General features: G+C 34.9%; 2 protein-coding genes across 3 annotated transcripts; both read right to left on the bottom strand.

Moving 5' to 3' along the window:
• Positions 1-426: 426 nt before the first annotated feature.
• Positions 427-3,366, bottom strand: LOC125226741 (endocuticle structural glycoprotein SgAbd-5-like). Of its 2 annotated transcripts, XM_048130825.1 has the most exons (4): positions 3,059-3,366; positions 2,332-2,459; positions 1,232-1,436; positions 427-701 (listed from the first exon to the last, which is right to left on the bottom strand). In XM_048130825.1, exons 1-4 carry the CDS (start codon positions 3,059-3,061, stop codon positions 660-662), a joined length of 378 nt encoding a protein of 125 aa, XP_047986782.1. In that variant the 5' UTR covers positions 3,062-3,366; the 3' UTR covers positions 427-659. The 2 variants fall into 2 exon arrangements, with proteins under 2 accessions (XP_047986782.1, XP_047986784.1); XM_048130827.1 differs by lacking the exons at positions 2,332-2,459; positions 3,059-3,366 and adding an exon at positions 1,592-1,635.
• Positions 3,367-3,484: 118 nt separating this feature from the next.
• On the bottom strand, positions 3,485-10,781 carry LOC125226528. Its single transcript, XM_048130514.1, has 4 exons — positions 10,671-10,781; positions 10,517-10,575; positions 3,945-4,149; positions 3,485-3,759 (listed from the first exon to the last, which is right to left on the bottom strand). The coding sequence occupies exons 1-4, from the start codon at positions 10,779-10,781 to the stop codon at positions 3,712-3,714; spliced, it is 423 nt and encodes a 140-aa protein (XP_047986471.1). The 3' UTR covers positions 3,485-3,711.
• Positions 10,782-14,747: the final 3,966 nt, after the last annotated feature.

The raw sequence follows: 14,747 nt of genomic DNA, 5'->3' as shown, positions 1-14,747 counted from the left end.
TATACTTATAAGTACTTATAGTTTTTGTGAATACTGTACTTGGGCGGTACTGCACTTAACCTATCTGTAGATAGTAGACCCCAGTAAAAACCTGAAATCTATTTATTTATGCTAACTCGAACCTCGTTAAGGTGAAACCCTTATAGGTACCTACCTATTACTTATCATAAAATAAGTAATGACATTCTCATTACGTATCTAGTTTTTTCTTATTAATTTATTATTCATTTGTCAAAATTAACTAAGTGGGGACGCAAAATGAAGAGCAATAAAAAGCACAGGCCGACAATATTTTGTATTAGAATTAAATTGGAGGCCTGCAGTAACGCCGTGGCTTGATGAGCGACGGTCGCGTGATGGTCACGCGACGGCGATGCGACGCATACGAAATCAAACCTTATCGATATGGAAGTATGAGACGCGACGGCGACGGCCGCGCGACGATCGCGCGACCGTCGCCCACGCAAGACACGGCGTTAGGGTTAGTTAATGTTACAATCTTGTTCAGACGACCGGTACCGATGGTGTATAACTCGTAGCGAAGAAATCTTTATGCTTATGTAAATTTACGTTCTAGATACAATACGCTTTCCATATCGGTAGATCGTATCAAACCTCAATGACGTCGCATGTGATCTTTTATGGTTCAAGTACGGCCGTTAGCCTAGTAAAGACGCCACGACGGGCCCTGGAACTCCAGCCTAAAAGAAACAAAGAGATAAGACGTCTTAGGGCCTCATCACATTTGTGATTTGTAAGCGATTTGAAAGCCAAGCGAACGCGCAGCGAATACGCCGTGAGTGCGCAGCGAGTTAGCCGCGTGTAGAGTCGAAACGTCATGCTGTATTCGTCAGCAAAATTATTTTCTATTTACTATAGTTTAAGTCAATATTAGTAGTAGTTTAAATAATCTACGAATGTGGGCAGATGGAAAAGCAACAATAATGGCACTGTCGAAAGATTCAAACAGCGTTGCAATGGATATCGTGGCGAACACGCTGCGCACTCGCGGCGAAGTCGCTGCGAGTTTGCTTCGCTTTCAAATCGCCCGCAAATCGCAAGTGTGATAAGGCCTTAACAATAGGGGCATGGCAAGTTTGTCGCCCGCTGCATTTGTAGGTATAGGTACCTACCTGTAATTAGCGAGTAGCCTATCATGACATAATGTGGCGCTTCTATTTTACTACTTACATATGAATATTACGTTGTTATTGTCGTTTTGTATACTTACAGCTACCACAGAACCTGCAGGTGGAGTTGGCAATGGTTTCTCAGTGGCGTAACCATTTTCATCGGCTATATAATAAACGACAACTTCTTTGCCGTCCGGGTCGATATAAGAATAAGATCCTCGCACAATATATTTCTGGCTTGAGTCGTTTTCAGTTATTAGCTGGCCAGTTTCCATTCTGTAGAGTCCGTTTGATGTTTTGAAGCTGTAACATAAAAATAATCAAATCATAACAATTGGCTATGTCGCGAATAGTACGGAAAAGAATGAACGAAATTCGCGAAAACGAATAACATTGTTCAGGACATCAATTTAGATCCAGGGAAGAATATTTTAGTTTTAGTAACGTTTATGAGCTACCTGATTTGTATTGATGGCCCTTTTGACATAATATAACATAGTTTGATGAAGCCTGCGCTGTGGATGTATTTTGTAAAGTGCTGTGATTTAGAAGAGATGTCGACGACTTTTCGGAAAAGAGGTCGTTTGGTCCCTCAGTGTTATAACAGATTACCTACATTCAAAACTTAATAAAAAGATAATTATAATGTTAGAGTAAAAACACTAGGATCACCATTTCATTATACAGTTTACTGAACGAAAACCTAAAATACAAGAGCAATCTCAAGATCAATGACAATCGATACGTGCGACGCGACGATTGCTTTGACGCCATTTTGCAAGCGTTGTGATGAGAACGTCAGTTGAGCATTTCTGTTTTTTTTTTTTGCCAATAATTGTTTTTTATTGTCTTAGGGAATTTTAGGTCAATTGTACTCAGAATCACGAGTACTTTCAATCTCACTGGGAGACAAAAAGTGTCCCAGAATTTCCATATATTTTTGTTACTTTCCTCCTTTGTTACCCCATACAACATGTAAGTACGGAAAATGGTAACAAAATAAGAAAAAATCGTATGGGACAATTTTTTTAACTAGGATTGAAAAGGCGATTAATTCTGAGTAGAAATAGCATTTTTTTTTTCAAAAATATCACATTTCATAAAAGTGGCAAAAAAAAAAAAATGCTCAGTTAGTGATGACCTTACAATAATTAGATTATAATTAGATTATCAAAACTTAATAAAATGATAATAATACCTGAAACGATAGTTACCGCTTCCATCATTAAAGTTAGTTTGTTCTAATATTTCCGATTGAGCATCCTGTGTTTCAAGAGCAACGGTGGCTCCTATTATCAATACTATTACAGTCAAATTGAGAATCATCTGTAAATCGAATTTTAAAATTTAGTTTTACCAATACGTTTTTGATACAGAAGAGAGACATACATATTTTGTTTTATTTTTCTGTGTCCGTGACCCCGATTAAACATATTATTATGTAATATTGTATAAAATCTACCTTGAACCGTAATTATGAGATTGACATATGCAAGGTTTTATAAGATTCAATCGAAATAAAATAAAATAAGCCTAATTTGGAAGACATTGAGAAATATGTTATTATTATTGTTTATTGAATAAGCATCTTACATAATGAACATAAGAATAAATACAATGTCCCCCAAAACTGTTTACACAGTTTGGTACAGGTAATTACGCATTTATAGATTCAAATTCAGTAATTACTAACTATTTTACAGTAACACATCCAATCCACATCGTGTAGCAAGTTTGAATCGGGCCGCAATTCTTATTATTTTACATGAACTTCAGTTAAAGTGATTCTAAACAACGACACCGCATGGCGACAAAATGGCTCTTAACGAAATGACACTTATTCCTACGCAGGTTTTATTATTACAACAACATATGAATATATACATAAATAAGAAGTATAAATAAGCTGGACGTGGACTACTTACCATATAAACAAAAACACGTTATATACGACCTTGCTTTATATATACTAGCATTTACTTATAGCTACATACACGTAGTTTTTTTTTACTTTTTAGAGGGTTACTTAGTACAACAAACATGAAATAGCAACTGGTAAGATTCTGCAGATTTTATATTTAAATAAGCAACTTTGCTTGACACGATGGTTGATCAAAAAGACAATAAAACCAAAAAAATAATGTTGAATTCCCAACTTTAGAACCGAATCATTAAGTTGAAGTTCCCGTGGCTGATTTTGTAAAACGCATGTTTTGTGCGTTAAGTGCAGTACCTGTTTAATACGTGCTTTTGTTTGTTCCATTCCGCAGTGACCTTAGTATCATCCTACATTGATGAACAAAAAGATTCGCTTGCTGTGTATCTGTAGCTTTTATCTCAAATAACACAGATTTTATCTTATAATTTATTTTTATTTGCATAGGTATACATTTTCGTCAACAGTGCCTACAAACTAATTAAATTTGTAAAACAATAAGGTCGGGATATAATTATTAATTATTAGCAGTTTTCCCGTGACCGAAAGCGCGGACTGTAGTGGTTTTCTTCTTTTGGTTTCTGTTTCTTCCAAATTTATTTCACTTATTACTTAAAAGTATCGGGTTGCAGGTCGTAGGTATTAACCGCTGCCTAATAAGGATGCTACGATAAGAGGTGATACTTCTTGCTGAAACAAATATTACATTTTGTAATTAATGTGAAGGTCGATTAAAACATCTTTAGTTTAAATAATCGAAGCCTTATTTTTTGTATGTCAATAGTAATTTATATCACGAAATTATTCGACAAATTCAAAATTAACCTATCGGCGCTATCCCTAGACACCTGGATATGAATATACATCAAACTTACGTTTTTATTCACCAGGAGCACATCTTGCTCTTCCTTTGGTAAGATACGGTAGCCCTTGTCGTCGGCAAAGTACCTCAAAGTTATCAATTCGCCGTTTGGGTCATAATAGGACACGGAACCCTGTACACGTATGTGAGTGCCAGGTTGCCCGCCATTTATTAACATGCCAGTTTCCTCCCTTGTTATGTTGTTAGACGTTTTGTATCTATGAAAAATAATATTTAATAAACGGTACCGCAAATATCGATGGCCGCTATGGATCATTTCAAAATTTCAGCCTTGAATTAATTGCAATTGACAACTACCATAACACCTCTATATTTTCAATTGAGAATGTTACATTTACAAGTTAGAAAAAGACATAGGTACGTACTGGAAATGATAATTTCCGCTGCCATCGTTTCTATTTTCGTAGCTTACTATTTCTGCTTCATTGTCATCCTTTGATATTGGAGCAGAAAGAAACAGCGGAATCGATATAAAGATAAAAAAGTGTTTTTTTCAAAATCATCTGAAAGAAATGAAATAAAATCGCAACATTAAACAAACTACAAAATCAGAAAAAAAAGAAACTAACCGATTTTACGAACATGGGCGTTTGCTAAACTAAGCGTGGAAGAAGAGTAACTTCGTAATGTGGAAATGAAAATAGGGAGGCGTAGGTAGATATTTCAAAATTCGACTTGGCAACACTGAGCGTTAAACGTTTAACGCTGTCAATGAGCGTTTTAAACCTTTAACGCATATTTTAAAAACATTCATTCAACTAATAGAATAACTAATAAGGACAGGCAGTTTTAATGGCAACAATCATGTGAATTCATATTATAACAGCTCCTTCTTCCTCGTTATTTTTTACTTAATCTAAATTCAATCTGATCATCATTTACAGCGCGTTCTCTACGAGTAGGTAAGTACTAATAACTTGTTTAGTTTAAAATTACCGGAAGCTTTTATAATTTGGCTATAAATAACCTTCGAATATATTATTATGTATATGTATTAACAAGTCTATTAATAACGCTACAATAAATCAACTTACATTTTAGTTCAAACCGCCGGCCTAGCCTAAGTCACAATTGTTAACGTTTGTTTTCACTCGTAGACTGCGAATAGCAATAAGAATTCATTATTTATATCTGCTGACCTTCTTGATCCTGCTAATAAGGATATTACACATTTAGTATACAAATATCCTTGTCCTTTAAGCGTTTTCGTTTTTATTCTTTATCTCATTCAAAATCAGTTGAAATAGGTACTTTGTTTGAAATTTGAATAGATAATACAATGAGCGGTGTCAGTTACTTAAAGTTGACATGGACTTTTACGATGGAGCTGTGACATATTAAATTTGTTCTTTTATGTTTTTTATGAAAAGCAATACGATTCATTTAGTCATAAAAAACTGGAAGCAATATTCACTTTTTGCTTTATTATAACTCGCTCGCGTTAGAAAGAGACAAAACATAGCCTATGTCACTCTCCAACCCTTTAACTATCTCCAACTAAAAAATCACGTCAATTCGTCGCTCCATTTTGCCGTGAAAGACGGACAAACAAACAGACACAACGTCACATTTTCCCATTTATAACATTAGAATGGATTCTGAGAGTTAAGTACCCCATTTACTCGTAAATGTGACGAAAAATATATGCAGATGTCACTGGTCTGATTGAGATGGAAATCAAAAAGTTGCGCTTTGGTTTTCCACGAATGAGAATTTGAAATTCGGAGGAAACTTCTATTGTATAGTTTTAAAATCACTATAGTTACTTAGTCATTTTACTCAGTCAAAAAATACGTCCTGGTTAGACCTTTAAATATTTTACACAATAAATGCCATAATTTGAACGAAATCAAACCTATTAATCATCTCGAACTAAATAGCCGCATTGTTGCGTGCTCATCTCATGTTGTAATGTGATTGTCATCCGGCGGATACTCCAGTCAACTACGATTTTTTGATATTAATATATTTAAAATAATATTAGTAGACACAATTCATATACTAACGATAACGATATTACGAGTAACTTAAATCAAAGTAAGCCCTAATATCTTCTTGTTTCAAAAATTCATAAGCATGTAATAACGACTTATAAATCAAAGGGTCTTTTAAGACTGAAAAATATTGTTTTACTTTTTTGGTAGGTACATATATTTTTCTAAATCATATACATTTATATCAATTGGAGATTGTACAATAACCCCGTTTATCTCCTCGTACCTACGGTTTATATTTACTTGCATTTTCAGCATTTGGGACGCCCCAATTAGCGAAGGTTAACAAAAATTAACTCACTGTCAGTTTTGTGACGATAATTAAGCATAAAATTTCAATAAAAATATTATGTGTACCCAAATTCTGAAAATGCTCTTATTTCTCTTTCAATACAACCGCTCCTGACTGGTCTGAGAACAAAAACGTCACGTGTGTGATGACTGATGAATGAAATGAAAACCGCGTAACTAACAATATGCCATTACCGCGTCAATTCACTCGTCGGCCGCTAACTATAACGCAAGAATGCGATAGGTCAGTCCCCGTTATTGAAATCGTAGACAAAGTTTAGTTACTTACAGTTTGACACTTCATTGTTTTCCTATGGGTGTCAGAAAATAATCTCTTGAAACTTTTCTTTGCGATTAAGCCCGTACAATTTATAAATTCACTGATACTTTTTTGTAATGCGTAAATATTTTTAGATTTATGTTGCATCTACAAAAAATATGATTCATATGTGCTGATGAAATATTGCTTACATTTTATGGTAATTTATCATTGTGCAGCACGTACACCATTGTTGATGTTAGTAAAATGCTTTAAAATTGATTGTTCTTTAAAATAATTAGTCATAGAACCTATTTAAATACCACCCCCATGTGCTGATAGGTATTTTTTTCATCTCTTATTATTTACCTCCAAATCAGAAAATAAGTGACGTTTCGCGAAAAAATGTACCTTTTTTTTGCAGGTGGCGCTTTTAGCATCGTGAGAACCGCATTAGTAACGTATCGGTATCGGTTATAACCATAAGCGCCAACCGCCGAGAGGCACATTATCCGTGGTACATCACATCAGTCGATGCCGTGTTATTTGAACAGTTGCGTTCAGGTATACACATACAATTTTACACACTAACTAAAAAAACCGGCCAAGAGCGTGTCGGGCCACGCTCAGTGTAGGGTTCCGTAGTTTTCCGTATTTTTCTCAAAAACTACTGAACCTATCAAGTTCAAAATAATTTTCCTAGAAAGTCTTTATAAAGTTCAAAAGTTAAAGGGGGGGGGACGCACTTTTTTTTTCCTTTAGGAGTGATTATTTCCAAACATATTAATATTATCAAAAAACGATCTTAGTAAACCCTTATTCATTTTTAAATACCTATCCAACAATATATCACACGTTGGGGTTGGAATGAAAAAAAATCAGCCCCCACTTTACATGTAGGGGTGGTACCCTAATAAAACATTTTTTCCATTTTTTATTTTTGCACTTTGTTGGCGTGATTGATATACATATTGGTACCAAATTTCAGCTTTCTAGTGCTAACGGTTACTGAGATTATCCGCGGACGGACGGACAGACAGACATGGCGAAACTATAAGGGTTCCTAGTTGACTACGGAACCCTAAAAACATCTGAAAACACATCACTCCTGTATTGGGAATACGAAACTGCTCAAGTTTCAGTGTCATTCTTAGTAACTAACGGGTTGAAAGAAACCAAGATTGTGTAATTTATACATTCATGTAATTTATTACAACATTTTTACAGTTAATACGTTTGACAAGGCTCGAAATCGAATGTCTAAAATATCGGTTAATCACAAGATTGTTGTAACCAAGGTACCTACACGGATGATTGCATGGTTGACAGATGGACCAGCGGGCGGTCAGAATATGTGTTGACGAATAATGAGTATAATTAAATTGCCATTGTTTAAATTATGTAACCAGCGAAAGCGCAATCGTTGAAATTGTGATCAAGCTTGGTTATTTACTCGTGTAAGTTGTCGGGCCGCCGATGGTGAATAAAACGCGTAAAAACTTCAGCTGTACAGTATGTTATACAATTATGTACACAACGCACAATGAAAAAGCAAAGAATATACAAAAGGGTAGCTATTTACACAAATATTTACAAAAGTTGTGCAAAAACTATACATTTGTTGCTGTTTACACAAATATTTACAAAAATTGTGCAAAAACTATACACTGACATGACAGAACAGACTGAAAAATATGTACAAAAAATAAAAGCGCATCCGGCCAGGCTGCCAGCACGTGCGCAGCACGGAAGTTGGTAGTTCCGTCGCCTACGAGCCGTCTATGGTTGTCGTGCCTTTCAACTTACATTTTGTTTTACAGTATGAACCCAATGCTGTTTCACAAAGTTATAAAAGAGAAATGTGTTACTAATTTTCAAACTAATACTTAGTTTGATTAGTATTTTAATATAATTGACAAATTTAGAACGAAAAGCCTAGTCCTTCTAATAGCTTTTTTTAACATAATTACAGACTAAAGCAGGTTAAGGAAGCGCCGGTAATTCAGCTTGTATACACTAGCAATAATCAATACTCTATGTGCTATTGTGGCGCCCTCTTACGATGTTCCTTTGAACGGTATTGATACAATCTCGCAAGATTGTAACTTGGTTCATACGGCGCCGCGCACGCACTAAAGAATTGATAGTATTCGTATTCGCTAGTGCAGATAGATCACTCAAGATGGCGTTAAAGACGAAGATATCGTAATATCGTTAAATCCCGTCTTATTGCCTAGGATATCTTGGCTTTATAGAAATAGAAATTCCTGCCTAGGTTTTAGCTACTTCCCTATTAATAGTTTTATTAAGACTTACTTGTAACTAAATGTATCTTGAGAAGGATTTTTTGAATCGGATGTAATGTATCAGTTTAAGGCAAAGGATATGGATGTTTTTTTTTCTTACTTTTATGGTGCATATTGAACAAAATATTTTGCTAAATATTTGACCAAATTTATTTCAAATGTACCTTAAATAACGTGACTAGATACAACTAACCACCACAATTACGTACTTATTTCTCGGCTTTAAACGGGTTTCACGTCAACATTCAAAATTCCAGTAATTTCTGAAGACAAATAGATGCCAAAATATCAACTAGACAATTTCCTGAGGGCAGACGTGAGATACGGCTTGTAAAGTGTTGAAACATGTTGTTCCATTCCAGTCACTTGGGTGCGTTGTTTGTGCGCAGCCATTTTAAGGTAGTGAGTGTACTCATTGATCCTGAGGGGTGTGTACTCATTGATCCACAGACCACGCTACCTCTTTGTCTTTCATATATATTCGTACGTAAGAGAGACAGGGAAGCACGTAGCAACACGACACAGGTGAATAATAGTCGACCGCTCTGCGGAGTCCATGCCAAGAATACCATAATGCACTGTGATATTTAGCGGAAGGCAGTTTTTAGACATAGTGAGATAGTAATATTTTCAACCTATTGGTACTATTGCATACATGTGCATTAATAAATATGAATATCCAGGAGACAATTAACTCCAACTACAATTGATACAGGTCACGAGATCAGGTTATACTGGTTCCTGTATGAACTATGTATGTGAAAACACGGACAAGCAGCAGTAGTACATATGTATAGTACAGACGCCATCAGATATATCGGAGCTGGCAAAGCTCCACAAATATCAGTACACCGGATTCCAACGTCTTGACAATAGGCTACTTGACCTTTTTCAAAGTCTATCTTATGTGATTTTATATTGTCCAATTAACCGAAATAAAATATTACCGTATTTTATTATGACAGCAAAAATATTTATAAAGTATACTTTTACGTAATCAGGCGAAAACAACACAGTCATTTAGACTAGATATATAGATTATCTGTGCATCAGGTCATTATATTCGAAAAAAAAAATCTGACTTTTAAGTATGAGGCATAATAGTATTTTATACAATCGTGATAATTATATTAACAAAGCTTTTCAGTCAAGTACCATGTTTAGGCCACGAAGCTTGCTGAGTGGCCTAATAGTACGGTACGAGAGTGAAAAGCTTAATTATATAACTATTGTATACAATACTTTTTCTACGAGTCATCATCTTCATCATCAATGGACGGAAATATCATCATTCATGCAAGTTAAAATTAATGTTAATAGAGTCGTTCACCGTTGTATCAACATCGAATTACCTAGCAACCAATTGTTTGTAATAACCGTCTCTTCATAATTCATAATAATAATTCATAATAATTTATTGGTAATTTAAAATTACATGTCAATAGTTACAGTGCGTATTTACATTTAGTTTATTACAATATTTCAAACCATTGGTTTCACATAACTAAATAACTCCTTGTGGTCGTAAAACGTCTGCTCGAGAAGCCATTTTTTAAGTTTTGCCTTAAACAGTGCAGCACTATGCATATTTTTTATTTCGTGTGGTAGCTGATTGTACACCTTACGGCCCATGACGTGGGTAAGTTTTTTAGACTTAGCTAGTCGATGCGGCTCGAGCCGCAGTAATCCTGCGCGCGCGCTACGGGTCTCGTACCTTCGCGGGGGCTCTATGATGGGGTTTGAGCTCACTTCATCACGCACATTTGTTGCCATCTGTAATATTAAGAGTGAGGGCAGCGTTAATATACCAAGTGACTTGAAGAGAGGTTTTGCTGAGCTGGTTTGGGAAGGCGCACTATCGCGCGTACTGCTCGCTTTTGGAGACGAAACACTCTCTCCCAGTCGGCGGCCGCTGCCCACAGCTCGATGCCATATTGTAGGCGCGAGTGCACCGATGCAAAATAACAGGCACGGACCATTTCGGTTGGGTATTCGTGCCAATCTTTTTAGGGCAAAACATGCAGTTGCCAGTTTTTCACACAATGTATCTATATGACCTCCCCAGGTGAGGCCGCTGTCTAACTCAAAACCTAGGAAAGTTGAGCTCATTACTTGGTCAATAGAACTCCCGTTCGCTAGTACTGACAGCTGTCTCATTTGACGCCCAGAGAGGTCGAAACTGATGAAATGCGTTTTAGTTGTGTTCAGAATAAGGCCATTACTCTGAAACCAACTTGACACCGACGCAGCGGTCCTGTTCAGTCTGTATTCGAGTTCGTCATAAGTAGAGGCATATACGACTACGGCATGGCATATACGACTCTGATTGGCCGATAACGCGACAGATAAAAAAAATGTGTTTCAGATGCAGGAAAATCTGCCAGGTATTATCGCAAATTAGTATAGAAATTGTATGAAGTTCTATTTTTGAAATTATTACAGTTAACTAAAGTCAACTATAATGAGCTTATTATAATTGAGTCGGAACTGCCATAGAGTATCCAACACTGAAAAGTTAGCACTTATAGTTTAGTCTGTGGTGGCCTAATACAGTTGACAAGTAGAAAAAGTTTATAATATCAGTGATTGTTTTGACATGAAGTAAGTTCGAATTCGATGACGTCACTACATCGCTGACAGCGTTTTCGGTGCCCAAAATAAATAAAAAATTACACACATTTTTAATCGAAAATACGTAGTCATCATACAATTTTAATACTTACCATACAATTTTAATAAGGAGGAGCGTTGATGGAAACAACTTGTTGGATGAATGTATGTTTTATTACTGAAATATGAACCTTAAGCTACGGAATATATAGAGAGATTACGTGAAGGTGTGTGTAACGTACAGTGCACACTACACCTCCCCCCTTTAAAAAAGAAAAAACAAAGTTTACATGTTTTTTTTTTTACTGTAATACATTTTTTTGAAAACATTAAATTTTCCATTTTATATTTTTCATTTCTAAACAACAATACATTTATCAAAATAGTAAGCCGGAATAAGGTACACCATTTTTTTTTTAAATATTAATTCAGTATTGTTACATGTAAAACTTGACATAGAAAGGTAAGCCAATAGTCATAATAATATCTGTGTACGTAATAAGTAAAATTTACATACTATTGAATATTATTTTTATATAGGCATATTTCTTAGTGAATAACATAGGTAGGCACACATTGATGCTATAAAATTAAGACAAAATCTAACTCTACATAAAAAATTACACACTTTTTTTTTTATTACACAAAAAGTAAGCATTAAAAATTGGAATACAAATAAAACACTAAAACTACACAAGATGCATTGAATTAAATTTAAAAAGACAAGAATAAGTATTACATTTTCTTATATTCGTAGTGTATTCGTCAATACACTACGTACCAAAGTATATTTGGCATTTTAGGTGTCATAGTATAATTGTCAATAGTCATTATTATCGGTTTTCATCATGTCATTATCATTAGGTACCAGTCATTTATCATTTGGATTATACGTTATTAGATACACTTGCAAGCTTTTTCAATTATTTAAGTACATACATAGTACATTTATTTCATTAAGTATGACGTCATTCCTTATTATTTATTTATTTATATCTTTCACAAACATCAAGACTCAATAATTATTTATATAAGATCAAGGGTACGCAACGCTTTTACGCACGTGGTCGGCCGACCTTACAATATTTTTTTTTTATTTGCTCAGGGTACAAGGATTTTTTTTTAAGCGCGCACACATACTATATATTTCTCATACAGGCAGTTCTTTTAACACTTCCTTACATAATAACCTTCCATGTGTCCAAGGAGTCTTCACGATTGGTACTCGACCGAATCATGATCAGATCTCCAAGGATTCCCTACCTGTCTTGTACCCTGGCGTACCCTTGCTAATCGCTGCCTCTTGGGCCAACGATTTGCGGTAGTCACATAATTATATTTGTTATCAATTAATTACTTTCACTCATCTTTCACAAAATAAAACAACACTCAAAAATGCAATCACTAATCTCACACTCCATGAAAACTTTAACATGTAGGAAATCCGGCAACCCTCAGTTGATCAGGCTAAGAGTCCTTCGAAAAACTTACGTGTTTAAATTTTCCCATAAATCAATTCTGTCTACAATCATTTCACTTCTTTCACATTCATTGCCTCACTGAACTTTTCCACAAGCATTCGATGACCAATCATTTTACGAAACAAACATTCCTTTAAATCAAACTATAAAACTTTACAAAAACAAACCTTACCTTCAAAACTATTCTCATTTACAATAAGTAAGTACCATTTTTATTTAAAAAGTCATATCTGTTATTTCTATACATTTCTCCATTCCTTTGTTTATTAAATAAGTCAGATCCATGAATTAATAGAAAGTCTCGTCCGATACAATTTTACTTCGTCATCATTAAAAATAAAACATAATATCTAATAAAAAGTAACGTTACAATAAATCTAATTAAGTTACATTAAACACACATATATGGTTAAAATTCGGTAGTTGTGTATGTAGTTTATATTGGAAGGTAAAAATTTAAATAAGTATTTGAAGTGTTGCACTGTAATTACAATTTAATTTCATTCTTATAATATTCAAGTGATGATGAGTGCACGAACTGTGAAATTGGAGATGAAATAACAGACGACACATGCCAATCCCTATAAGGAGTACACGCGCCGCCGTCATGTGCCATATTTGCTGGGTATAAAAGTATGCTGAGTAACTATTATATGAAATGTAGTACTTAATATGAAATTATCAAATGTATGTTAGAAAATAATAAGAAATGAATAAAAGAAATCCGCGTTTTTATGCAATAAAATTAACAGGTGTAGTCAATAATATTTCTTTTTCTCGTAACAGATTAAAGATCAACTTTTTAACCATATAAGTTTTTTTTTCATGCAGCGGCAGTTAAATAACATTGTAGAAGTAAAATAACTTTAATACTAAACTTTATAAACTAAAAGAAAAATAAAGGAAACTGCTTCACTAAGAATGAGAAAAAAAAAGTTTGTACCTACAGTAATTCGTGTACACTTTTGCAAACCTCACATTTCACTTTTGTTTTATCACAACCACAACCTTCACTTTCTTCTGCTGCTATCCTTGGACCTCCAGACGCCATGCTCGACCAAGGACACCAACAACTCCCTGCTGCTCCATATTCTTAAAAACTTTGCTCTCGGCAGTTGGTATTTAAATTTTAATTCAAGATGAAAATGATGAAATTTAGTCCATTTTAAAATCACTTTTTATATACGTTTCGAGTGTCCGTTGCTGTAAAATTTGTGACCTTCACTGTTACTTCACGTTCCAAGTCCTGACAAAACTGTTCGTTTGTTATTTTTCCGCTCCACACAGTGTCACTTACTCGCATATTTATTAATGTCCGAAATGTTTTATTTAAAATAACTTATATTTCACTTCACAACCTTGACTGGCAAGCGCAGCGCGCTGCCAGTGCAGCACAAGGCCGCACTGGCAGGATCGCCATGTAAAGGAGGAGCGTTGATGGAAACAACTTGTTGGATGAATGTATGTTTTATTACTGAAATATGAACCTTAAGCTACGGAATATATAGAGAGATTACGTGAAGGTGTGTGTAACGTACAGTGCACACTACAATCTATAAGTATTGGTTTTTTATGCCAAATACTACAGAAGATAATCATTTATTGTGTCAAATTCGATATGAGTCTAGTAGGCTATAGAGGCGTGTGCGGATATTTGTGATAGCGTTGGCAGCTCCCATAAATTTGATGGAGGCTGTAGGTACAATATTTACAGGCAAAAGCCTGAGGCGAATGTTCGCATGGGCAAGGGAGTGGAGGGAGTATCAACCCAGAATGATGAACGTTTGTGAGAAATTGTTATGTTGTTTATAGTGTGGAGGTTAATCCTCGTACTTCGTAGATATCAATGTAGAC

The sequence above is a fragment of the Leguminivora glycinivorella genome, chromosome 5, assembly GCF_023078275.1.
Source record: "Leguminivora glycinivorella isolate SPB_JAAS2020 chromosome 5, LegGlyc_1.1, whole genome shotgun sequence".
In the NCBI taxonomy this organism is placed as follows: domain Eukaryota; kingdom Metazoa; phylum Arthropoda; class Insecta; order Lepidoptera; family Tortricidae; genus Leguminivora; species Leguminivora glycinivorella.
This window is presented reverse-complemented; position numbering and strand designations above follow the sequence as displayed.

Coding starts and splice junctions, on each gene's coding strand:
- LOC125226528 (XM_048130514.1), bottom strand. CDS start 10,781: ATGGTCCGTGCCTGTTATTTTGCATCGGTGCACTCGCGCCTACAATAT. Junction 10,576..10,670: donor TTCGTCTCCAAAAGCGAGCA/GTACGCGCGATA, acceptor TTAATATTACAG/ATGGCAACAAATGTGCGTGA. Junction 4,150..10,516: donor ATCATAGAGCCCCCGCGAAG/GTACGAGACCCG, acceptor TATTTTTCATAG/ATACAAAACGTCTAACAACA.
- LOC125226741 (XM_048130825.1), bottom strand. Junction 1,437..2,331: donor AGCGGTAACTATCGTTTCAG/GTATTATTATCA, acceptor TTTATGTTACAG/CTTCAAAACATCAAACGGAC. Junction 702..1,231: donor CTGCAGGTTCTGTGGTAGCT/GTAAGTATACAA, acceptor TGTTTCTTTTAG/GCTGGAGTTCCAGGGCCCGT.